This window comes from Argopecten irradians, chromosome 1, assembly GCF_041381155.1.
Source record: "Argopecten irradians isolate NY chromosome 1, Ai_NY, whole genome shotgun sequence".
Classification (NCBI taxonomy): domain Eukaryota; kingdom Metazoa; phylum Mollusca; class Bivalvia; order Pectinida; family Pectinidae; genus Argopecten; species Argopecten irradians.
This window is the reverse complement of record NC_091134.1, coordinates 51951430-51978901: the sequence shown is the minus strand read 5'-3', so window position 1 is coordinate 51978901 and position 27472 is coordinate 51951430. Positions and strand designations below refer to the sequence as shown.

Below are 27472 nucleotides of genomic sequence, written 5' to 3'. Positions count from 1 at the left end.
ATTGCACTGAAAAATTTTAAAAACTTTGTCCTTAAGCCAATTAAACCAATTTCACCGACATGGCTCAATAAATGAACATTCTGAAGTAAATGCCATACACACACTCAGACTGTCTTTTGTTTGTTTTCATCTTACTTTCCACTGTTATTCTGCCTGGCTATATCGTACCATTACTTTTCTGTTGTGATACACAGATGCATGGTGTACTTAGTTATTTTGGCTGCACTCTGAGGTCTTGGCATAACTTTTGAATTCTCAATAAATTTGGTTATTTTAAAAGATATTTTGGTGGTTATTCTAATGGAAAATTTTGAATTAATAATCCATACTTTGGAATCACTGTATAAAAAAAAAAGTATTTTGAAATCTAATCAAAATAAGATTTATTATTTATTTGAAAAAATGGGATCATTTTCATCGTCAGCAATAAAATATCTGCTGAATAATCTAGACCGTTCCGCTAGAATTTTGAGTTTTAAGGAAGGAATGAGGAAGCGGTAAACAGCAGGAAATTGGACATGTTGAAACCACTATAGAATCAATTATAGTTTCATTTCATTCTTAATTCAATAAAAAAAAAACGTACAGTGATTCCTTTTTCACTAGTGCATTTCATCAAACGAATCGGCAGGATTAATTTGGGCGGCTCCTTCCTTGTTATCCAGGAAGTGTTTGAAAGTGTCTTGGTTGGAGGTTCTAGAAGAGAAAGCATCCATTATACAAAGAATCTTTTGAAGGTTATTGTTGTAGAAATGTTAAAAGTTATGCCTAGACAGATCTGAGCGTTTTGAAATATCTTCCTACAACAGATCTGGATTGTATAGACCCTGTCGACCAGATACTGACACAGGCTATTGTGTATGTCTGTCTTTGTGCCTCGTCTGTCTGTCTGTCCGTCATTGTATGCATGTCTCTTTATCTGTATGTTACTTTTCATTTTAGTTTCCAATGCTTTTTAGGTATGTTTGCTGTGTTATATACTATGATCAACCTAGCAACAACATTTCCATGCTATTTATTTCATCTCCGCAAAAGCACAAAAAATGAAGTTTTTCACTGCACCAAATTTTTATTTTCATTTTTTTTTTCTTCTAATATCTTTGATTTATAAATGGATCGAAACCATTTGCCGTAATGTGGTTCTAGAATACACTATATTAAGACTTCGATGTTGTTTACTATGCAATACTGCACTTGCCAATTTAGCTCAATGTTTTGGCGAAATACTTATGCTTCAGCTAAAAATATTCATACAAAAAAAAAATCCCAACAGAACTAAACATAATAGATTGTGTTATCCTGATCAAGAGTTATCCCTCTTGTTAGCAAGTAACCATTACTGCATCATTAGACTGAGTGGTGAAATTGTATCACTTTTTAACGAATACATGATGTATGTTACTCAAAGAAATGTCACCATTAGTAACCTGCTCACAAGAGTTGATAACTCTGTATAGCAGTCAATGAGATATAAAAGTGTGGAGATTTGATATGTGGTGGAAATCGTGGAGCTAGCTATGACCTTCCAGATACCTACTGTTGTTGGACTCCTGCATGATGCTGTTATGTATTGAAGAATTTTACTCCATCATGCTTCTTCTATGCATATTAAACTTATTACTAATTTCATTTCTAGTCTTGAGTATTTAATTGGATAATGAAAAACATATATCAGAAAGAATTTATCCCTAGGTCAGCATTTCACACTTCTCATTAAGATAAAAATTGAATATGATCGGAAATATCTTGGAATATTTGAGAGAGAAAAAAAATCAAAACCAGTTTTTAAGAAGGCTTTAATATTTTATTTCACTGAACTGGATGTTTGTCTAGAAATCAAGTCAGTAGAATCCAACTGTTTGACGTGGTGCTCTGCAATTTTGACCAATTTTATCTTTTGTTTTCCAAGCTTTTATTTAAATCTTGTAGATCAAAATTAGATACAAGCTGAAAGTAAAAAAAAAAAACACAATTTAAAAATAAAGAAGTCTTTGATGTTTTTATATTTGATTTAATGAAATGGTCAAGAAAGTAAAATTCAGGAATACTTGGTATTGTTGGAATCTAATCCATTGCATGCCAAAGGAATGCATTCTAGCTTATCAATGTTATTGTTTATTTTTGCTTTATTACAAATTAACTTGCCCTGTTATGTTACAATAAATGCATCCAATGTTTCACCTTTATTAGTCTAATTTTGGCTTCTCCTTCATTACCAAGAATTAATTTGGCAAATGTTTCTTTAGTTTCATTGTTCATACTAATCTAGCATAGAGTGTTTAAAAATTCTTGTATTTATAGAGTTTAGTTAAGTAATATGTTAATGAAATGCATTTTTACAAGTATGAATGAGAATGTTTTAAATAATAGAATTAACTTGTTAATCGAACATGGAAATAAATTTGCATGTAACTTAAAAGAAGAATTTTGATTCAAAATGAGAACAGGCTTAATACATAGGCGGATTGTTTTCACAGGGATTGCAGACATGAGAAAAAAAAATGTAGTTCAAAAAGGGATGAAAGATCGATGATGAGCTTTACTGTAAATGGCCGTTTCATCCATATCTCATTTGTTTGCTTTCAGGTGACGGTGCTTCAAACAACCTTCATTTACAGAATCTGCAAAGTCTGGCAGCGTTAGCGGGGGCAGCAAATAACGCAGGTGAAAAGCATGCCCATACTATAATTCCGTCTTTGCATATTTCATAGTTGCCTCCCTTGCAGGTAGGTATCCATTGTGAAGTCAGTATTTTGTGAGCAAAAGTCAAATTGGCTTCTGTAGTAAGTATGATGTTACACTCACAAACACACCATCTCAATCACTACCTAGAGGACAGATAACTGTAATATGCAAGGACGGAATATATGATACCCATTTATACGAAGAGGAGACTTAAGGAATTGAAAGTATGAAATAATTTTCAAGTCGTTGCAAAAATAAGGAAAAAGAACAGAAGAGCGAGAGGAAACAACCATCATATTTTAACAATTTCTACTGTATTTATGAAACATAAATTTTCCATTGGGTGTTCTATTATACAAAAATTCATGCATAGCCACTTTCCAAAAATAAATCTACCTTTGAATAGTTATTGGCTGCAGTATATAGCTTAACTTTAGGTAATATTGACCATTGTTTAAGATCTTTCAATTAGAACTTATTAAAACACTAAATGGAAATATTTGTTAACTCTCAGGGAAGGCATTTGGTATATTGATGCTGCTGTATAGAATAGGGAATTAGTATGGGTTTGGTTCCTGCCAAACAGCAAGCTCATGTTGCTGAAATGCACATTATGAATTTGGCACAAGATGAAATATTGGAAATCCAATACTGTTTTAAAAGGATTTCATTGTGAAAGGTTGAGGATGCATACTTGAGTTGACAGAAAACAAAAATAGACTATAGTGTCTAAGGCTGTTTTGAGTATTGGATCCAATACGTGATTGAAATATGCGTCGTTATATTCAGAAAGATGCAATCTAAGTGCAGATGACCTTGGGAATGTTTCGTCTGTACAAATGATTGAATATAAATCTCTTGAACCTGCCAGAAATATTTCAATGACCGGGAGCTCGGAGAGAAGTTCAAGTAACTCTCTATGTCTTCAAATGAGAACAGTTTTAATCGATAGGAAAGGTCTTCATTTAAAGTTGTGACTACAATAAGATCTTGAAATGTATTTTCAAGTGTTCAATTCAGTAGGTTCTGATATCCATTACCATTTCTCTTTGCTAGCTTGGTAAACCATAATATCAATCAAATTTGTAATTGACACAGTAGGGATGTTGGTCGAAAAAAACAATGGTTGTTATGGACAAAAGAAACATTATGTGTTCTAAACATGTTCATAAAACCAGTTATTTTTGGAGGTTAAAAAGATTTTAGTTAAAGTAATCAGATTAAATTTCAGCCATTATACTTTTTCGACACCATAAAATACATTAAAAAACATTAAAATACAGTTACATAAAAAGAAAAGAAAATGATGTCACGAGGACTTGTTTCTCCTCATATATATCTGTACCTAGTACCCTAGTTTGATGTTAATTGAAAACAGGAACTGATCTCGAGTTTTAATTGCATGTTCCCATAGTTCACATAGAAAGAAACTGTTGAAGTTAGGTACCTTTTTATCTTTAAGACTTTTAAACATGTTTTGTGTATTTTGTAGGTGCCCTCAACACATTAGGGATGCAGAATTTAGCAGCATTAGGGGCGACAAGTTCAGCCAATGTCTCTGGTAAGGTTTTACACAGGTTTTACTCACAAATAAGATCTTTATCTACGGATCTACACCACATGTGCACTGGAGGAATTTCAGTAATTACTCTAGAGTAACAGTATTTGAAATCTTTTAAAACTGGTATAAGTGAAAGTTCTTGGATTCTTGCTAGGAGGATATTTGTGAAGTTATACATACTTAATGCAATGCTTACTTCCTGACTTCATTTATTGATCAGGAAGCTAAAGTTATTGGCACTTGTTCAATGTTGTAAGTTTGGGATTCCATTGGCTGTGTGAAGGTAAAAATATCAGCAGTACCAAGAGGTCAAGATCATAAGTTCATTTTCAGTTACACTTACATATTTTGGAATATTTCATTATTCCAAATCAATGAAGTGACGGGCACAACATAAATAAACTTTCTTATCCTTGCAATACTGAAGTGAAAGTCATATATACATTAGCTATATTTTGAGATTAAGCTTTAAAAATATTTCTGTTGAAAAATCTTTTGTATTTCCTTGTATTCTAAAGAAATGTATTCCTTATACATTCTTAAGAAATGTATTCATTGTTCATAATGAAAATTTTAAAGCCCAAAACTTGATAGTGAGAGATACTGTATTTTTCCATGAATGAACAGTGTTTGTAGTTTTCCAGATGCTGAGGAATAGTAATACTGTTGTTTGTTAAAACAGGTTAATACACAAACAATACATATATACAACCACTAGAGTCTCAATAGTGTGACAGACATGCTTCTCCGTAAACATTTAGTCCAAAAAGGCGGACGTGAAGCTCATAACTCTTCCTCAACGATGAAACAGCTCGCATATAATTGAGAAGGATTTTTTCCACAAATCATGTACTGGTACATGAGAAGGCAGATCTTTTCGGCATGAGCATTCATCCCTGACGGCTGTATCAGACGGAGGCATGTTGCCTTGTGTGTCTGTTTACTAGTCTGTGTCGTGTTTGGCTCTTGATGCCTCGTTAAGTGGCACAGATGTGCTGTAGCCTTGGCCATACCCTTGTTTCCACTAAATCACCAATGGTACCTACCATCTCTGTACACATTCCTCTTTTTCAATCCATCATCTGATGTAACTGGTTGTTTATACATACATCATAAAATGTCAAAACATGCATTTCACTTAATAACTAGCAAGTATATGTCTTAATGTTTGGTAATAAATTGTTTTATATTATAAAAGCATTAGAAAGAGAAAAGAAATCTCATAATGTTTTGCAATAAGTTATTTTATATTATAAAAGCATTTGAAAATAATCCCCCTGGGAATACAGAGGTTTTGGTTGTTAGACTCTGGTGTAATTAATGTTTATCTTGTCTGATTTCCCTGCACGATAAGAAGGGTGAGCAAAATTAAAGGGTTGAATTGACCTGTTTACTTTGCTGATTTTGGCAGGGTCTATCTTATCACAAGAGCTGGCAATAAGAGAGAGGTTGTGGAAGGTTTTACTGCAATCCATGCCAAACTTTCCAGCTTGCGTTTGCTCAGAGTTAGGCAACACCACAATTAGGTTACACGTAATATGGCCTTTAATGTTGCAAGTAGATGTAATTCAAGTCTGATTGTAAGTTATAGCAAAGTTTTGCTGAAACAAGCTTAATGGTAGTCACACAGATTGAATCCAAAAGGATTTTAATTGATGATAAATGTAATTACATGCTGTTCATTATGATCTTGATTTCTCTATCTCTCCCTACAAATTACTGAGATATCAAAGTCTGTAAATACATTTTAAACATTGGATGTATATTCACACCAATTTGAGGATTACTTTCATCCTCTGATAAAGAATCCTTCATGTTTGAGAAGCAACAATGCTGAGATATTCCTGTCCTGTTTTAATTGTCATGTGTCCTAATGTCAATACTAATTTCATATATAGTGGCAGAGATGTTACAGACATCTCTTGTTTCTAGTTTATGATGACTGTAAGGCTATAGGAGAGTAGTTAGAGCTGGTTGTTTGTTTCCGCAGCCTTTCCTCACCGCGGTGGAGGACAGTTAGGTGAGCTGACGTTACTGTTGTCCATGGTAGTGTGGTATATAGACTGTTGTAACACTGGCACCGCACAAACCATTCAATTTTATATCTTATAGTAGTGATTTAGGAATGATGTTTTGTTACCAGTATAAGAAAGGCAAATACAGCCATCTGTTCTAGTAGTAATGTTGTCCATCCTTAACACATTTACCCCTGAAATTCCATAATGGACTGTTCTAGCCTTTGATTAGAAGAGCCTAAATGTGTCTTCAGGGACGAATGAGTGAACATATCGTAAATAAATGTTTAACTGCACAATTCACAGAATTCTCTGTTGTAGGCTAAATATTCCCTTGTATTGTGATATGGTAGCAAAATTTATATATGGTTTTATAACGTAATTGGAAATACAGCATTCTGTAGATTCTGTCAGATAAATGAACATTTCTGTCATGTTTTGGAGTTTTATGTCATGTCTGTTGTGTGTTTTGTACTCGTATTATTTCTGAATCGTGTGTTAGTCCTATTGTCTTGTCAGTGGTGAAGCATGAAACTTTTTGTTCAGTATTTGTGTATAAATGTGTTATTATTGAATTGAATTTGTAATTGTACAGCCCCAAATCACCCCATCTCACCCCATCCCCACAGCGATTGACCAACTATCCCTCCTGAACTACTGGAGGGATTCCAACCAAACTTAGTGAAATTTTGTATAATCCTTATACAGTATAGATGTGTGTAATCTATAACATGTTTTAGTTCAACTAGTTTAAAAAAAGGCGTGTTCACTTAAATAGGTTGGAGAGTACCTATTGTATTGATTTAGAAGTTAAAAGTGAACAGATTTTACTTGCAGCAGTTATGTTTGCACTAGACATAAAGAGTGAGACATCATTTGTGTAGGAAGATTGGAACCTTGAGCAAAGTTACTTAACTAAGTTACATAATCCTGGAGGGCACCACATATGGTAGCTAGAGGCCTTCGCATGAAGTGTTTAAGTACGTGGTTATATTGAGCGGTGTCAATCATAAGTGAAACATATCTGTTTTCTCTTCTCGCCTGCCATTTGTTCTGATTAGAGAAGTCCTTCTCTTTATTATGTCTATTCAGGAAACATGTTATTGGAGTACTGGGTGTCTATAATGTTCCAGGTTCCAAGTGCTGTTGTTAAACCGATAACAACACATCTGTCAGACATCTTCAGACAAACAAAAACAATTTTTGTGTTTTATCCAAATGATGGTATTTTTTCTTCACTCTTCATCGCCCTAGCCTACTCCTTCTATAAAGACCCTCTCGTTGGTACTGATGCATCATCTCCTTGTTTCCTGACATGGTCTACAACATCTAGAGGTGCAGGGTTTAATCCTTGTATTCTAGGATGGGTTCAATGTATATGTTTAATAGAAATATATATCCTAATATCTGAATGTGTGCTACATAACACATGATAATGGGATTGCTATTACTGGAAAAGTATCGGAAAGTTAGGTGAAATATATCCTCTATCTGTCTAAAATCAGCAAACAGATTTTAAATCGAAACAGAAAACAAATTTTATTTCATTTTGTACGTACCATAATAGCACATTTAAAGAAAAAGCAATTTAAGGATAAAATTCAATTTAAAATGTTGTCATGGTTAAAAAAATAAAGAGTCTCCTAAATTAAGAAGGCATTGACAAATATCACAAAAGAACTTTATATGGAAATTGTAAATAGATAACTATAAATGTGTCGTAATTGTCAGTTTAATGTGCCTGTGTTGTTGTTTGTAAGGATAGGTGTCAAACAGGTATTACACAAAGTGGTCGTAAATAAATGTCAGTGTTGTACACATTTTTTAAAAACACAAGTAAATTTGATATGCCACAAGTTGTGTTATATGACACAAAAGTTATAGGCTACTGACGTTTTGGTATAAAGATTTATCATTGACTTGATAAATTGGTTGATACACTGTTCATGTTGTAATTTTTGTTTTTTAAGAACACCTTATAGTTATAATTGCTGTATCATCTCTATATGATTGATTAGACATGAATAATTTTGTGGTGATTTTAAAGGTATTAATCATCAGACAATCTTTTGGTGTCGTTTCAGGTTCTTTAGGCACTACATCCAATTCCCTGGCAGGAATTACTGGCCTCCAGAACTTTGGCAACAATAATTTATCATCAAGTGGTATGGCCAACAATATGAATGGTTTAGGCTCCAACCCTAGCTCGGGTATGGATGCACTTAGTCAAGCCTATTCCGGAATTCAGCAATATGCAGGTTTGTCGGGTTTACTCAGTCCAGGGAAAGGTTCGTTTCATCAACTTTTTTCATTTTTCTGACAGGTGTGCTGGTTGTGCTTGACTTCTGCTGTGGTTGAAACCAAAAGTTGGAGTTATTTCCCTTGATTGGGAAACCCCTCAACTCCTTCCTTTTACAGTTTACCTTACCTTGTGTCCAAGGTCACTTCAGGCACAAAATTCTAGTTTGTGGAATTGACTAGTCAAAGGGAGATAACTCTGATATCAGTCTGTCATTTTGCATCTTGTGAGAATGATAGTGCTGAGTTTGTGTGGAGTTTATCAAGTATATTGTCTTTATTTATTTTTTGCAGATCACTAACCAGATAAATTGTCTGACAAAATGATTGACACCTTCACTAGGAATCATACCTGTTGTAGTAATCAAAATGTTTTAAAATGTTTCTATATTGCCTTACAAAATACCTTAAGTAAATAAATTTGATTAAAATTGATGTTTAAAATTTAAGAAAGGAAAATTTAAAGAAAGCAAAGAAAACATATAGATATTTATAACATGGTTTTGGGTAAATTTATATTTTACTGAAGGTGATTAAATGGAAGTTTTATTTAGTTTCTTTGTTTTGACTATGAAATTAGATCCATGATGTTGATTCCTAGCTGAGGCTTTCAATGATTTTTAACAGGTTTTGGCTGTGTGTGGTCTGTTCTTCCTTGGCTGATCAGATTGTTTGATGTACAGTGATGTCACTATACAAAGCCATGTGTTAACACACTAGAACAGTTTCTTCAAAAAACACTCTAATTTCCACATTGTGAACCTAAAATGATTTTGGGCAAGTTCAGTTTATTCCAACTTCATTTGAGTAAGTGTAGGCACTCCAGAAATGGAGTCTTTACATTTGTCAAATGACAAAAACTGAATGTGATTATTGGTTAAAAAAAAAGAGAGAAATAAAAATGAAAAAAAAAACAAAGAATGAAAAGAATCATTGAGATTGTTCTATAAGAAAACATTATTCAAAATTGACTAAATTGGAAATTATTAATATTATTTGTCAGAATTTGTTGGTGTTGAGTTAATGCACTTGGTTGTAGATAAGAAACATCAGGGTAGAAGACCTGAGTTAATTGGGGTTGTTATTCCTCGTCATTACTAGATTTCTGATACAGGAGGCTATAACTATAGCCAGGGGTAGCTTGTTTGGTTGGACTTTGTTTTGTTGTAATAATAGCTATGATATTTAAGGGTCTGCTAGGCTAGGTGAAATAGAAAAGCCAGAGTACCTGTAGAAAAACCTTTGACCTATGTAGTTTTATCATTGGATGAATCACTTGGTCCATGTGCCATATACAACTTGGCCTCTAGGATCAGGACTGGGAGCATTTACTGAGGATATTGGTGTTCTATGGAATTCTGTTGAGGTGTCTAGAGGGTTGAGATAATATGGATAACATGATATTTTACGGTTAAAGGAATGGGATTATATTGATAACATGTTATTTAGGGATATAGAGAGGGTTGGTATGATATTGATAACATGTTTAGGGATATAGAGAGGGTTGGTATGATATTGTTAACGTGTTATTTAGGGATGTAAAGGGATGTTTTGTTGTACCGACAAGTTTAACCGAGGATGTAGTTCTCTACCCTGATGATGGACCTTGCATATAACCAAGAGTTTGTGTTTTGCTACTTGTTACCTGTTGGTTGAGTGTTACAATGTTTTCTTGACTAGTTCTGCATGGGGGTTAAGCTATGATAACGTTTGTGTTAAGTCAGCAGTTTGTACCAGATCAAGTCTGCATGCCCTGACATATATACAGCTGTGCGCCCAGTTTTGATCTGCTCTCCACCCCCTGTTAAGTCCCAAGTTTGTGAATGCTCTTTTCATGCTTAATATTTCTATATCATCAGAAATTTGTTCTGTCCATAGTTTTTTCCTTCCAATGCTTTTAAGAATTTTTGTCAAGAAATTATTTCTCTTTAGGCATTCTGACTTGATATGGGTAAAAACTGATTAATTGCCTTTTAATTAATTTATATCAATTAAAAAAGTAATAATCAAAAGTAACATTTGCACGTTTATTCAAAGCCTTCATTTCTCATGATCTGTAAATTAAGAGAACATGATGATATTCAAAGATTGTTTATTAAACTCTTAGTTCAAAATTCAATTCCTAACAAATTTTATTGACAATGACCAGAAAACAGATAAAACCTGTAACAGAGTTAAAATATACCTATATTTGGTTCATTCATATGTTATCCACCAATATGTTACCGGTTAGGAGTGGGGAGAACCAAACCCTAAAACCAAACAAAGCAAAATTGGTAAAAACGTGCAAATGAATGAATTACATGTTTTTTTTGTTGTAATTAACATGATACTAAACGACACACCAATAACACAATAAACGAGGTGGTAGGCTATATACCTGTGTTACAATAGTGGCTTCTAAACCTATAGATTTCATGTCTTAACCTTAAAACCTGAGCTGAGTTGCCCAATTGCTTTAATGTTTTTAAGAGTTGGAAATGTACAGTTTTGCCTTGTGTTTCATTGTTTTTGTGGTGATAGTCGAACATTATTTCTTTGATGAAATCCTTGTTTAAAATTTTTATACCTGATTTAGCTATGTGAAAGAACTATAATCACTAACGCCTTTCAATGGCTAGCTGTAGCATTTCATTAATGTTACACACACCTCAAACCATCTTTCTAAGTCACAATCAAGGTTTCATGTAAAGATTTAAATGTTTGGCTGGTCCACAAATTATCATTGAGTAATAATTGATATAGAAAATTTTAAAGCAAATGATAACATTTATGTTTATTATTGATGGTCATAAATTTAAAGAAATAACTTAACAACCAAGTGCTTTTGATGGCAACTGTTCATCTTTGCTACTCTAAAATTGACACTAGTTGTTGTGATTATCATGTATTTTGCTAAAAAATGTTGTCATTGGATCTCTTACCTTTACGAAGAGAAAAAAAGAAAGAAAAAAGATACCTTTAAAAAAAGGTAAAAAAAATTGATGAGTGAATATAGGTTATGGTGAAATGATAGATTGTGTACCCGTGTAACTGGTTCACTAACCTTGACACATGGTTGGTTTCAGCATCCTTTCCTAACGCCTTCGGTACCCAGACAGCGCAGCAGCTGCAGCAGGCTACGGCTAATTCACCTGCGGGCAAACAAACGGAAGGTAAGTGATATCATAGCCTCCTTGTATGTCTTTGTCCTTCCTGTCCCACGCAACGTCCCTAAGGCAGATAGATATGTAATTAACTAACCATCTACATAATGTTCCATTTGGTTTGCAATGTGTGTTACCCATACTACCTGAAAGAAGTTAGCTTATTAGTTCATGAAATGTCAAATTTGTAACCAATGGCTATGGTTGTTTTCTATGTACGAATGTTGCAAATGTTAGAATCATAATTTCAAAACAAAGGTTATAAAAGATATAAAATTATCTTTGAAACCTTGATGAATTCATTAAAGAAAAAAATTGAATTTACTAAATATCATAAAGTCATACTTTGCATTTAGCCTCCACTGGTCTTGTAATGGATGGTCATTAAATTGGTAAAAAAAAAAAAAAAATTTGCTAAGGCCCAAACCTATTATAATATTTTTTTTTTTTTAAATTTGTAAGGATATCAGAAAAACATTGGAGACACTGCTTTTGAAATGTTTTCAAAAATCTTTGAACCTTGAAACTACAATAGTTTGATGCGTATTGTTGAGCTGATGTGGGTGGTTTCTGTGTGTATAGCAGTGTTGGCCATTAATATCCTTGTGTATGGTGTAATTGTTTGAATCGTTGTAGAAATTGTGTTGTTTGATTATCACATGTACCATATTTCCTTGAATAGAAGCTGTCTCAAGAAAACTGAAGACCGGCCTCTATTCAAGGAATGAGGGTAAATACACGTTATATAACTACTAACACGTTCTTGTATACCACTACATATAGCAGCCAGTCTTTTTATTTCTACAAGAAGTGCAACTAGAGAGCTTATCTGATTGGTCAAAGAATGTCAAAAATCTATCCAATCATAATGCTTGTTGAAATGTAAAATTTGACAAGAAATTATTTACACTTTACTAACATTTCTTATGATGTGTATTAATATATTTATATTTATTAATTCCTTCTGTATTACACGGCAAAGAACAGTAACTCTTAAAAACTCTAAAAACATGAGTGATTAAAATAAAAAAGATGCTCCATCGCTGACAAATGGTTTATTCACTATCAAAAACAGGAGCAGACGATTAAGTATTTCTCTTCAGTTACAAAAGTTACTTACTTTACAACATTACCATCATTGAAAAGTTTGAGCTTCTAATTTTACTTCAAGTTAAAAATATAAGAAATAATTCATTGAATCTCGAAAAAATTCTTTTGTGTTAATTAGACATATATAAACACCAATTATTGTTCAAATGATGAATATCATTTATGCTCTGTCGGCGGTGGAGCATCGTCAATCTACGCTTTGTCAGATACCTATATTGTCATGAATTGGAACATACAGATCTAATATTAATATTAAAACTCAAAATCGACAGAAACTCCAAAGTCAATGGGACCATGGCAACACTTCAGGTTTTAGAAACATTAAAGTTACATCTAAATTTATTGGAATTCATTTATACAATTCACTTTCATCCATGTGATCATAATATTGGTACTTTTTACCAGTTGTAACGCATGTTAATGCAATTTATGTTGAAGTAATCCAGTCTTGTAGTACAGAATGGACCTCTTGATTAACCTGCTATGTCTCTGCTTCCTTTTCCTCGCTGCTTTAGGTCCTGATGGCATGCCTATCTATCATCTATTCACATTTCATCTCTATGTCCTCCTCAGTAGATATAGGGTGACTTCTACACATCTGTCTGTTATTTCTATGTCTTCACTAGATCCAGTTGATTGGGATGTGCTTTTAGTTTCTTTGAATTAGATGGCCTATGTAGATCATCACTGAACACGGTTATAATAATCTTTACTCTGCTAGTAGAACTTTTCTCTCGACTTGATAGTATTTAAAAAAACCAGTTGAATTTGTTTAATATCTGAACAAATGCTACTATTTTAGACATGATGAAAGAATCTGTAATCTTAACCTGATAACAAATTATTGTTTCAAAACAAAATTGTTGCATCTTTTTTCAAAAAGAAATAAAAAGATTTTGTATTCATAAACAAGATTTGTTCTTTTAACATAAATACTGAATCTGAATTTGAATTGCATACAAAGCAGACTTCAAGCAAGTCAACTTGATGCTAGAGCTTAAAATACATTGCACAAACTCTCAAAATGTCCATTATTCATTCCTGATGTCAACATTGTTTCTGGACATGGGGCACTGTTCATGGGTCAGCCATGTTTTGTTCTGTCTCCTGTTGACTATACATGTTGGCGTTCGTTTTAATACTACTTACACACTTGTGTGTAATTTCTGTGTTGACAGGTCCAGAAGGTGCTAACTTGTTCATATACCACCTACCTCAGGAATTCAGTGACCAAGACCTTATGCAGACCTTCCTGCCCTTTGGATCAGTGATTTCTGCTAAAGTCTTCATTGATAAGCAGACAAATCTCAGCAAGTGCTTTGGTGAGTCCCGGTAAAATGGTGAAGTGGTTTGTGGCCATGTCACGGAAGGGAACATTCATTCTACATAACTATGAGATTAAGTCTTTCTTTTCTCCCCAAATTAACATTTAGAATTATATTTGTTTGATGACTTAGCCTAGCCTAAGACCAACTCGATTTGCACATTTCTCAGAAGAGAGCTTCCAGAAAAACTACAAATCAAGTTATAATAAGTACCATTCTGAAATAAATGAGGGCAATTGAGTTGGGCTATGGCGTGGAGAAGAATTTAAAAATATTAAAACCTAGTATCAGTATCTTTCCTAGGAATCTTCATTCCATTGTTATGTTCTGTAAAGTTGTGGTGTTTTGTGTACTGCGTGTGTGTAGTGTTGGTGTACTGTATGTGTGCCATGTATCCTCTGTTGACAGGATTTGTGAGTTACGACAACTCTGTCTCGGCCCACGCTGCCATACAGGCCATGAACGGGTTCCAGATAGGAATGAAGAGGCTCAAGGTGCAGCTCAAACGACCAAAGAACGACAGCAAACCGTATTGATGATGTCCAATTGTTGTAAGTTATCTCCCTTTGTTCTATTGATACAAGGTTCAAACACTTTCCTAGCAATGCCCACTGGTCCCAAATTGGAAAAAAATATAAAGGAAATTTAAAAAAAAACCAACAACTTTAAAAAAGTGCTTTGACTTCAAGAAGTAGTAAAAACACTTCTGCCTTGTAAAAGAAAACTGGTGACTGCCAAATGTTGAAGATATATTTTTAGTTGGAAAATACTATCAGTAAAAAAAAAAGAAAAATTGTCATATGGGTGTAACAGTGGGCAGTGCATGGGTATTGAAAATATCATAACATGATACAGGTAAGTGGTGAAGTGATTTTGATTGACAAGGAAAGGTGAAACTGCAAATTATGGAAATCAAGAAATGAAAACAGGCTAGCTTAAGAGTGTATTTTGTTAATAGTAATTTTAGTCTGTTACCAAAAGCAGTTTAGCAGAGGTCTTCTGAAAGGACTTGTTGGCAGCTGAAGTCTTGGGAAAGGTAGGTTTTATAAATATCCTGGCCAGCTTGTGTACACTGAGCAGACACAGGTAGGTTAAGGTAAGTGTTAATGTATTAACATTTCTACGTCATGTTGCCCGACTGTTACCTGGCTGGTAGTCTAGGGAACTGGACAGCTCGGCTGTATTGGCTGGAGGTGACAGGTGCAAGATGGCCGCTTTGCTGGAGAAGATGGTGGTTAGAGATTGTTAAATGATATTTACTGAGGTTTTAATACCGGGTGTTAAGAGGCTTTGGATTGTAATGTGTTTGTGGTGTAACCTGTGTCATGTTCCTTTGTGCATGCCCTCCTCACTACACTAGCTTGTTATGCACTCTCTATAGAACAGCTCCGCTCCAACATACAACACTTCTGTATACAACATCATCTACAAATCCTAGATATCAGGGGGGAACACTTTGTAGTGATGATTTCATTATTGTATAATATTGAGTTTAAATTAGGAAAATAAACATTATCACAATAAAAGCAACAAGATTAGCTTTAATGACAAAGACGTTCCTGGCCTGTGATAATTAATGGTAAACTGTCATACTTGGAAAGATTTGGGCTGATCTATAATTTGAGTTAGGCAGGGAAGTGACAGTACCCAATTTTCTGACACAAACCTACCCTAGTCTGTAATAGACCATCATGGCTTTTATGTGTTGTTGATAAAGCTCCTAGACTGAATTTTCCAATGAAATATAAAGGGGAACAAACAAACCTTTTACCGTATACATATATATTCTTGTTAGCTGAAAGAGAGTACAAAGAACCTGTTTTAAAAAGTGTGAAGGTCATTTCATTCGTTCCTATTAACATCCAGGATTATTTAAGGTCATACCAAATGTAGAGCTGGAGGAAGAGTACTCGTGAGAACAATCCACCAACCTACAATCAATACTTGACAATTTAACTTGGGATTTAAATCTACATTTTAAATGTGGATTGTGGGAGGGGTAGGGTATTGGTGGGGCGCTAGTGTTAATATGGTATAACCCCTTCATTACTTGACAGCAGAGACCTCAATTGAAGAGATAAGTCATCCTTATAACATATATAAGTCATCCTTATAACACATATAAGTCATCCTTATAACATATATAAGTCATCTTTATAACACATATAAGTCATCCTTATAACACATATAAGTCATCCTTATAACAAATATAAGTCCTCCTTATAACAAATATAAGTCATCCTTATAACATATATAAGTCATCCTTATAACATATATAAGTCATCCTTATAACACATATAAGTCATCCTTATACATATATAAGTCATCCTTATAACACATATAAGTCATCCTTATAACAAATATAAGTCATCCTTATAACAAATATAAGTCATCCTTATAACACATATAAGTCCTCCTTATAACATATATAAGTCCTCCTTATAACAAATATAAGTCATCCTTATAACAAATATAAGTCATCCTTATAACACATATAAGTCCTCCTTATAACATATATAAGTCCTCCTTATAACATATATAAGTCATCCTTATAACACATATAAGTCATCCTTATAACACATATAAGTCATCCTTATAACACATATAAGTCATCCTTATAACACATATAAGTCATCCTTATAACATATATAAGTCATCCTTATAACACATATAAGTCATCCTTATAACACATATAAGTCATCCTTATAACATATATAAGTCATCCTTATAACACATATAAGTCATCCTTATAACATATATAAGTCATCCTTATAACACATATAAGTCATCCTTATAACACATATAAGTCATCCTTATAACACATATAAGTCATCCTTATAACACATATAAGTCATCCTTATAACACATATAAGTCCTCCTCATAACATATATAAGTCATCCTTATAACATATATAAGTCATCCTTATAACATATATAAGTCATCCTTATAACACATATAAGTCATCCTTATAACACATATAAGTCATCCTTATAACACATATAAGTCATCCTTATAACACATATAAGTCCTCCTTATAACATATAAGTCATCCTTATAACACATATAAGTCATCCTTATAACACATATAAGTCATCCTTATAACATATATAAGTCATCCTTATACATATATAAGTCATCCTTATACATATATAAGTCATCCTTATAACACATATAAGTCATCCTTATATGTGTTAAGTCATCCTTATAACATATATAAGTCCTCCTTATAACACATATAAGTCATCCTTATAACATATATAAGTCATCCTTATAACACATATAAGTCATCCTTATAACATATATAAGTCATCCTTATAACACATATAAGTCCTCCTCATAACATATATATGTCATCCTTATAACACATATAAGTCATCCTTATATGTGTTAAGTCATCCTTATAACATATATAAGTCATCCTTATAACACATATAAGTCCTCCTTATAACACATATAAGTCATCCTTATAACACATATAAGTCATCCTTATAACACATATAAGTCATCCTTATAACACATATAAGTCATCCTTATAACACATATAAGTCATCCTTATAACACATATAAGTCATCCTTATAACACATATAAGTCATCCTTATAACATATATAAGTCATCCTTATAACACATATGTCCAAAGATTTGAGATGTTTGTTCCTCATCATTGTGTGCTTCTACTAACGACCTAACACTAGCTGGTACAGAGGGGCCCATCCTCCACATTGTCAGACTGGTAAACAAAATCCTTTGTGTGACCGGTAAACAATTCACCAATGTTAAATATCAACGCTGTGTGTATATATATAATTGTTGTGCTAGTTTATGTCGACTTCCTTTCCTGTTTTTTTCTCTTTTCCTCCATTTTATTTTGTGAGGCTGTGCTTGACCTATCTTTCAAAATCATAAGTTAATTTTCTATTGTTAAAGTCACTAAATTAAACTTTCCCTCTTGAAATATTGATATTGTAGATCTGAGTGTTATGCATGTGCCATGAAGGTGTTGTGTAGATGTATAGTAATAAATGTAAGAGATTAATACAAAATGTTATACATACTGAAATACGTATTGCCTATATATTCTAACAGTGTATAAGTAGCTATTGTTGGAAGGGTGACTAAACTAATGAGTATATATATGGGCATGGAGCATGCAGGCCTAATACATCCCAGCAAAACTAACAAACTATCTTGGTATGTGCCAACATTATGCTCATGAACCATAGCTACCAATAGCTTTGCCCTGTGAAATGGAGATTAGAGTCCTTTCTTCAGTGATATTATACTCTTCTGAATATCATTTGTGTATCATTTCTGGTGAAAGGAAAGCAGTTTGCATGAGGAATGTTTTCTGAAATGAATTGAAGAGGATGGATCTCTAGGAAGTTGCCTTAGATGTTAACATCAACTACAACTTGTGATTAAATATAGACCTGTTTGAATTACCATGTGAAACTCTTCGTGTATGTGGTACTCTACTGACGATTGCATGTTAATGTATTGGCTGGTCACCTTTTGAATGTCTGCCATTCTCAGATATTTATGGGGAAAGCTATAATGGTTAAAACCTACGTCTTGCACTGAATGGGCTTAATGATGGTTGAGAAAGTGTTTTCAGAGAGAAGGAAAGTTCTTTTTATTCATATTGGTTATTTTGGAATGTTGTTAATGAATGTCAAGGTCACTGGTGAGGCTTGTCCGATGGCTAAAGGTCATTGTTAGCTCTGTCGTATGTCCGTTCAAGGTTACTGCTGTGGGATTGTGAATACCATCATTTTAACATTGATTGCTACCTGTTTGATGTGAATTGCTACATACGTTTAACCTCCAACCACCCGTCTCTTCCTACACTTTAACAGTGTGTCTGATCAATCTTTGTATGAGGTCACATCATTAAGGTTAAATAGGTAGGGAAGGGTGGAAAACAATAACACTCAGATTGAAATACACAATGACAATATGGTACAAGAATATGACGATGTATATGTAATAGGATCCAGTCGGATCGCAAGATTTGAAAGCAAGAATAAAAAATTTCAAAAAACGAAATTTTGAGTGGTGCAACTTTCTCCCAAAACTTTTTGTTGAACATTACATAATGATTATATTCATCAATTAGACTTGTTTAGCCTACTAAAACAAGTTTGAAACAGAATTAATGAGTAGGGTCAAGCAAGCCTTTGTATATTTTAAAGCTATGGTAATTCTGCCATATTTGTTAGCCCACCAGCGCGTTATAATTAATTTCCTTTGCTTCTTTCTACGTAGATGACAACGTGGCGTTGACGTGAAGTGGTGTGTCCCCGTGTCTACGTGCCGTCGTACGTCCTTCGTGTTTACATAACTCATCGCTAGCCTGTATGATTGACAAAAACTTTCATGTCGCATAAATACGTAAGTGTCCCTCAGCAAGCCACAAGTCCATCCTGCTCCGTCTGTAATTGTCAGTCAAACCGGCCGAGTGGGCCCGTGGTCAACACCGATACACTTATTATTCACTTACAAATATCATTGTTTTGTTGTCTTGTTCAAAGTTAATTACATGTGCAGACTTTGTAATCAAATCACTGGGTTGCCATATATCATATCTGGAATTATTAATTGTACAATACTGTATTGTAACAAAGATTTGTCATATTTTTTGTCTTTTTAATGTAAAGTATTATATTGTCAACTTTAGATACATGTATATGTCGGTGTGTATATAAATATATATTATAGTACAGATATGCTTTTAGATATAATCACAGTCAAGTGCATGTAATGTGTATGTTCAGTGTAAACATGACGAGAAATACCAAAGAAAATTTGACTTAATCTGTAGAGCGACTTCGGCATCAATATGGTGCCTTTTGAATGATTTTATTTGGATATTCTGAGGCTAGCGCAATAGATGTCCAGATGAGACACACTAATTTGCATGCGTTATATTTCATCAGCTGTAGCCGGGGATGGAGTAATCCTTCCTAGTATTGTGCTGTACATCACAAGTACTGCTCTGGTTTTGCAGAGCTGACAGAGCGTATACAATCCCCCCTATATCATAGCAGTTATCAATAATAGACTCCTATCATTAAGAATTATTATAAAGCTTAAGAATGTTGCCCTTGACGGCAATATTTTAAAGATTTTTTCCCATACTTTTTTAGTTTCATGTAAATAAACATTTTTTGATGAAGAGAACTAACAAAATGGATTAATAATGATTTCAACAGTTCTAAGATCTCAAAGATTTTTTTTTACTAGATACAGGATAGTTCAGATTTGATCTCAAATATAGCCTGATACTTATCGCCCATACATAGCATCAATTGTGAGATCATTTATAACGAACTTGATATGTAGCAAAACTTTGTGTGTAGTCCATCATGTAAGGTAGTGATTTATGGCAGGTTCCATGTTATATCTTTGGAACATTGGAACGGTGTTATTCGAGAGGCTGTCCTGTTCCTCAGCTCATTCACCCCTGAAATTTCTTAATGGACCGGTCTAGTCTTTGATTTAGAAGAGTCTAAATGTGTCTTTAGGGGTGAATAAGGTAATTTCATCTTCAAGGAATATCTCATTATCACATTAGACATTACGGTAATTGCATAAACAAATATTAACATTAAGGATAGGAATAGCTTTACCCCAAACCGAGCCAGTTTTATGTAAAAGCTTAATCAATGTCCAATATTACCCACCCATGTTTCGCTATATTAAACACAGTATTAAACAAGTTTTTGTTGTTTTGAAAAGTCTCGTGAAATTTGCCGTTGAGTATCTTAACTGTCATAAGGTATTAGCAAGTTTGTATTGTGAAACTGAGATATACATAATGATCAATAAATTATTTTTTTGTGTGGGAATATTCGGTGAAGTGTCTTACAAGTACAAAAAAAATGTTCGTATTGACAGTTTATTGTAATGACGAGATAGTCTTGTCGGAGAATTGATGTACGTAAACCGTTTGTGATGGTTGTGGTAATGAGACTTGACAGGAAATGTGTGATTGCCCACGCCCAGTTATGGCAGCCCAGTGTTTTGTTCTATGGCTGTTTACCAACTATCTGAACTAGTGCTTATAAGCTTATTATATTGTAATGTGTAGTGCAAAGTGTTTGTTAAAACGTTTCTCCATAAGTATGTTTTTGTGATCATTGTTTGCAGTGTTAAAAACAAAAAAATATTGTAAAGAACTATTTCCTCTTCATCTGTGTTGGAAGAGAGAGAGAGTAAAAAATATATATATTGTTATGGTTTTGTTAAACAGAGTGAGAAAAATCAAAATATGGTTATTTGTTTTCTTGAATAACCCAGTTTCAATATTTTTTCCTTCATTTTTTGTTTGGCAAGTATTGCACTTTGGTGAATGTTGATGTTTTGGTACACGGTTTTGTGTCTTGATATTTCAAAATATATATCATAATATATCATGTGAATGGTGAATAATGTTTTGGTGTGAGTTTGATATTCAAACTAAAATCTGAATCTATAAATACTACTACTAAGTTGAGCTGTTTCTGGCTGTCAATCTCACTGGCTGTACCATACAGGATGAATCTATGTTGTTTTATTTGATTACCATTGCCTGCCATATTTTGCCCGACATTTAAATGCATTAAACTTGATATTATTGATTTGTAACTAAATAAAATATACAAAGTTTGATAGATAGACTGAAAGTTCAGACCAGTAAAAAGATGTCTGCTTCTAAATGAAAAAGATTTTTTAAAGAATTGAAACCATTTTTTGCATCAATTTTATTTTGACATGTTCCCTAGAAATTAAAATGTTGACTTGACATGGCCAGAAGTTCAGAGCAATACCAGCTGTCAGTGTTTTGATTAGTTGTTTTGTTATAAATGATTTAGACATTTGTTTCCTTGTATAACTGTGTGTTTTAAGCACAGCTGTGATCCGAGACGACAATCGAATGTTTTTGTGTTATAGTCACTGCTGAATGCGATTCCTGTTGACCTGCCACTAGGTTCTCATCTCATTTTATTGCCTCTTTATATAGTATTTCAATTATTCACTGCTAATTCTTTTTTACAACTGTCAACTTAACAACACACATGGTCATAGGATCACGAAGTTCAAATTAAAGTTAAAGCGTAGCCAAACCACATGTGCCATCTTTTTTCCATGACCTTGTTTTGGGCTTAGCCTTACCTTTCTCGTTGATCTTGTACCGGTGTGTGGAGTGCTGAAACGATTGAGAGAGAGGGAACATGTTAATATACATGTAGTTTATTTTCACTTCATATGCATTAAATATATACATGCACATTGTTAAATCAAATCATTTGAAAGAAAGCAATATTTAAGCTGAGAATGATAGCTAATCAAAATGGCTACAAATCAAAATGGCAGGTTGCTGGAGGTATGGGTTTATTGAGATGTAAGTGCCTTACTCAGTTCTGTGTTCACAACGTTGTTAGAGTTTCAACCATTGCAGTTCGGTCTATGTCTTGTCAAATGCATATCAAAAGGACCAAGCATAACTAATTACGTGTAATTAATAGCTATCTGTATATTAATTATGATAAAACTGTTTTGGCAAGACTTGTATCTTAAAGTGATGTGAGAGAAAATCATAATTGTAAACTGTTCAATAATTTTTGAATTTCTAAAATTCAACATTCTAGTTTAGAATGACCGTTTGTAAACTTTCTATGTATGTCAATGTTTGTCCAAAGATAAACAAAACATTCTGTGATAATTATAGCTTGACACAATACACAATAAACTTTGTCCAATGGAGAGTTCTTTGACAAGGCCTTGGTGTTTTAGGGATTTCTGTGGCTATATTTACATAGAGGAGTCACCTTATATATTTAGAAGCAAGGGGGAATCCCTGTTGTCTGTATATAGTGTTGGGGATTCCTTTATGCTATATATAGGTAAGCCAGTGAGATTGACTGTCGGTAATGCTGAAGGTACTCAGGAATACGTGTACAAAACTTGTGTTTGTTGGTGAAACTGTCCATGTATTCAGTAGTGAAATACTGTCGCAGACAGCGGTTAGTTCATATCTATCAGATAAGTGTTTTAGTGTTCTCTAATACATAATGGAGTTTTAATTACTTAAAGGTGATGTTGAGGAACTGTGAATGTCCATATACTTAAAAGGAAGCTTTGTTCTCATAGAAAATTTGACATTTTTACCAGTTGTTTGTTTCTTACTTAAGGTGTGGTGAGCAATACGTATGTTTTTACTCTTCCACTGGAATTGGACCTCATCGGTCTTAACGTCCACCGCAAACCCGTCCGTGATGGATCCATCCTGTGGAAGGGTCATATGAACACAGATAATTTTAACTTCTCAATCAACTGTTCATGTGATGCATATCATGTCGAAAATTGCCAATTGAAGTCTTTGATCTGTCCATGGTTATTCATCAAAAACAAATATAAGAGGCCATTTTTAAACCACCTTTTTCACAATTGCATAATATTCCATAATTGTTTTGATATGAGTCCAAATCACTTGAATCATTGTTGAACAAAATTATTTCTGTTCAATGTTCTTGTTCTTGTAAAAGGAATTTTTAAACACTGCATTAGGGCTACATCATAGGCTCAAATGCAACTGTACATGCAATCGAAATGTTTTATTTTGTTCCAAGATATTTTATATAAAAATTATTGACTTGTACCAGATATTGGAAAACTGTGTTAGTATTTTAACCTTGTAATTACATATGTTTTGTGGTGTAATCTGAATCCAGACCCTGTACCTTCTGGCGTGTTGATATTTTAAAAAAATTGTTAAGCCACACCTTGGTAGGGATAACTCAACAGAACTGTACTTAAAGGTAGATATCCTTGAGATTTGTTACCAAGACATATGATCACATCTACAAAATAGATTGTTCCAGTTGTGTATACATTAACATGGAAATTGATCAGGAGAAAAAAGCAATGCAACGTGGGCAGCATTATTGTATGATCAGTTCATTAGATAGCAAAACTTGAGGAAATCTATCACGTTTCTGGGATGTGGTGATGTTTTTGTGAAAAAGTTTGTTAGATTATTATTTTTGTTAGCTTGCCAGGCTAAGTACTTGGTGTGGCAAACTTAGTAAATTTGCTCAGAAGAGAAATCTGTGACCCAATTTTAAACTTTTTTTTTGTTATTTGAAATAAAAATGGTAAAATAAAAAGATAATAGGGTATTGTCTCACTTGTTTATATTTTTACCTGCATATTATTATAAATCATGTATATGTCAAATTGTCAATTATAACGATTATATCTTGAAATTAAACTCCACACGTACATGACAAGTGTGAATCTAAACATATCATTTTCTGCCTTGATTTCAAACTGTGATCAAGAGACATGTATCATAGCCTATAATTAATTCCCTAAATTGCTTGCTTATTTAAATATAAGTCTCTTTTCCTTATCCTGCTAGGAATTCCTAAAATTAACTTCAGTAAACAAATCACTTCAAAAATGATTTCTCTGATTTTTATATTAGATTGACTGAATTCAAACAGAAGTAATTTCACTTTTGATATGACACTGTAACAAAAAATAGGTATACATGATAGATTTGCTTTCAGTTTTAGTTTTATTTTAGCATGGACAAAATTCTCCAGTTCTGATCTATTCAAATATACATAAATCACAGGGAATTCATATACATAACATGATAAATCAAAATCTCCGACTAAATGCTAGCACATAATGACAATTTCAAAGAGCCATACAGTATTTTTGTGGTATATAGTGAACTGTCGTAGAGTAGTGGAACACATCACAATGTACAGTGTATAATGAATATCTAGTCAAAGATATCTGTCTTATAATTAAACTCTCCACATACCAATTATAGTAGCACATTAATACCAATTATTTTATTCAAATTTTATTATGAATTATGTTTATAGCACTTTTCAAAAAAGTTACCGAGTTGTTCAGAATCAAACAGATTAGTCTTGCCCGGTAGCCATATTTATTTTTATATCTGTGCGCTACTCTGAAACGACAGATATTAAGGATAATTAGACATTTGTCATAGCTCTAGAAAAGCTAATGGTATAAAATTTGGTATAAGATTCACATGTATATATGACAATTATATATAAATACCAATAAATAGCATTTATTTCAATATAAACCAGACCCAGAAAATAAGATCATGGAAGATCATTGTATGTTTTTATTTGATTTTCCTCTTTTGTGAGCCTGTGCGAAGGGCGGGCAGGATATGTCCGCATTACTTTCTGAGTGAAGAAAGTCACCTTTGTTAAATATTAGTTATGAATTGTGTTGTGGTTTGGCTGTGTACAGAATCGTATGCCATTAAACAGTTTCAAATAAAACAATAGGTCTTTGTGTCTTTTGTCCTTGATTGTACAACTAGAACATTCATAACCGTTTTATTTTTCAGACAAATATACATTGAATGTTCTAGCCCGAGATATACTGGCCCAGACACCAGACTTGGACATTATGACAGATAGATGTCTGGTGTAGGGCCAGAGCGCAGTGCTATATCAAAAGGTGGAACTCGCCGACAACATTTTGATAAATCACAATTGATATTGCATAGAAATGATACAAGGTTAAATGCACAAGAGATCTATATAGATATACTGGTTTAAATAAAACGGCAAGAAGAAATTGACAATGCCAGGGATACAATCAACCCTCAGAAGTGAACGCCATCAAGAAATAAAACATTATTCACTAATAATATATCATAATAAGCATATAAGTGTAGAAAAACATCTACCCCACTGCAGGACATCATGATTTGTTTTCTATGTGACGACACTAAGCAATAATTAATTTTACCAAGAAACAAAAATACAAAGGAAATCAAATATGGTAATATACATATAAGTGTTTTTTTAGCTCACCTGGCCCGAAGGGCCGGTGAGCTTATGTCATGGCGCGGCGTCCGTCCGTCCGTCCGTCAACATTTCCTTTAAATCGCTACTAGTCATAGAGTTCTGCACGGATTGTAACCAAATTTGGCAACAAACATCCTTGGGGGAGGGGGAACAGAATTTGTATAAATTTTGGCTCTGACCCCCCGGGGGTAGGAGGGGCGGGGCCCAATAGTGGAAATAGAGGTAAATCCTATAAATCGCTACTTGTCCAAGAGTTCTGCATGGATTGTAACCGAATTTGGCCACAAACATCCTTGGGGGAAGGGGTCCAGAACTTGTATAAATTTTGGCTCTGGTCCCCCAGGGGCAGGAGTGGCGGGGCCCAATAGGGGAAATAGAGGTAAATTCTTTAAATCGCTACTAGTCATAGGGTTTTGAATGGAATGTAACCAAATTTGGTCACAAACATCCTTGGGGGAAGGGGAACAGAACTTGTATAAATTTTGGCTCTGGTCCCCCGGGGGCAGGAGGGACGGGGCCCAATAGGGGAAATAGAGGTTAATCCTTTAAATCGCTACTAGTCATAGAGTTCTACATGAATTGTAACCAAATTTGGCCACAAACATCCTTGGGGGAAGGGGAACAGAACTTGTATAAATTTTGGCTCTGGCCCCCCGGGGGCTGGAGGGACGGGGCCCAATAGGGATAATAGAGCTAAATCCTTTAAATCGCTACTTGTCCTAGAGTTCTGCATGGATTGTAACCAAAATTAGCCACAAACATCCTTGGAGGAATGGGAACAGAACTTGTATAAATTTTGGCTCTGATCCCCCAGGGGCAGGAGGTGCCGGGCCCAATAGGGGAAATAGAGGTAAATCCTTTAAATCGCTACTAGTCATAGAGTTCTGAATGGAATGTAACCAAATTTAAACCACAAACATCCTTGGGGGAAGGGGAACAGAACTTGTATAAATTTTGGCTCTGGTCCCCTTGGGGCAGGAAGGGCGGGGCCCAAGGGAAATAGAGGTAATTCCTTTGAATCGCTACTAGTCATAGAGTTCTACATGAATTGTAACCAAATTTGGCCACAAACATCCTTTGGGGAAGGGGAACAGAACTTGTATAAATTTTGGCTCTGACCACCCGGGGGCAGGAGGGGCGGGGCCCAATATGGGAAATAGAGGTAAATCCTTTAAATCGCTACTTGTCATAGAGTTCTACATGGATTGTAATCAAATTTGGCCACAAACATCCTTGGGAGAAGGGGAACAGAACTTTATAAATTTTGGCTCTGACACCCCCGGAGCAGGACGGATGGGGCCCAATAGGGGAAATAGAGGTAAATCCTATAAATAGGGCCCAATAGGGGATTTAGAGGTTAATATTAAAATTCCTTCAGAAAAGAAACAATGAACCTGTATTCAGATCATTACTTGGCATAACAAACCAGGTGTGAGCGATACAGGCCCTCTGGGCCTCTTGTTCTAATTCATGATTGCACAGC

The 27472-nt window shown here is 34.0% G+C and overlaps 2 protein-coding genes and 1 long non-coding RNA gene across 17 annotated transcripts in view; 1 reads left to right on the top strand and 2 right to left on the bottom strand.

Moving 5' to 3' along the window:
• LOC138332369 (CUGBP Elav-like family member 2) overlaps positions 1-25458 on the top strand; it is an 82828-nt gene extending 57370 nt beyond the window's left edge. For 9 of the 15 annotated variants that reach the window (XM_069280506.1, XM_069280507.1, XM_069280452.1 and 6 more), the window contains 9 exons: positions 2587-2664; positions 4178-4246; positions 6237-6266; positions 8346-8549; positions 11628-11714; positions 12388-12435; positions 13994-14137; positions 14549-14691; positions 19406-25458. In XM_069280506.1, coding sequence (XP_069136607.1) covers positions 2587-2664; positions 4178-4246; positions 6237-6266; positions 8346-8549; positions 11628-11714; positions 12388-12435; positions 13994-14137; positions 14549-14676 — 788 coding nt within the window. In that variant the 3' untranslated portion in view covers positions 14677-14691; positions 19406-25458. The remainder of the gene's footprint in view (positions 1-2586; positions 2665-4177; positions 4247-6236; positions 6267-8345; positions 8550-11627; positions 11715-12387; positions 12436-13993; positions 14138-14548; positions 14692-19405) is intronic. The other 6 variants (XM_069280481.1, XM_069280508.1, XM_069280471.1 and 3 more) reach the window with 5 other exon arrangements.
• LOC138332601 (uncharacterized) overlaps positions 1-27472 on the bottom strand; it is a 338301-nt gene that overhangs the window by 229503 nt on the left and 81326 nt on the right. The gene's annotated exons all lie outside the window — the stretch shown is intronic.
• On the bottom strand, positions 1839-11744 carry LOC138332507 (uncharacterized). Its single transcript, XR_011209838.1, has 3 exons — positions 11606-11744; positions 10745-10811; positions 1839-1947 (listed from the first exon to the last, which is right to left on the bottom strand). It is a non-coding gene; the product is annotated as an uncharacterized lncRNA (long non-coding RNA).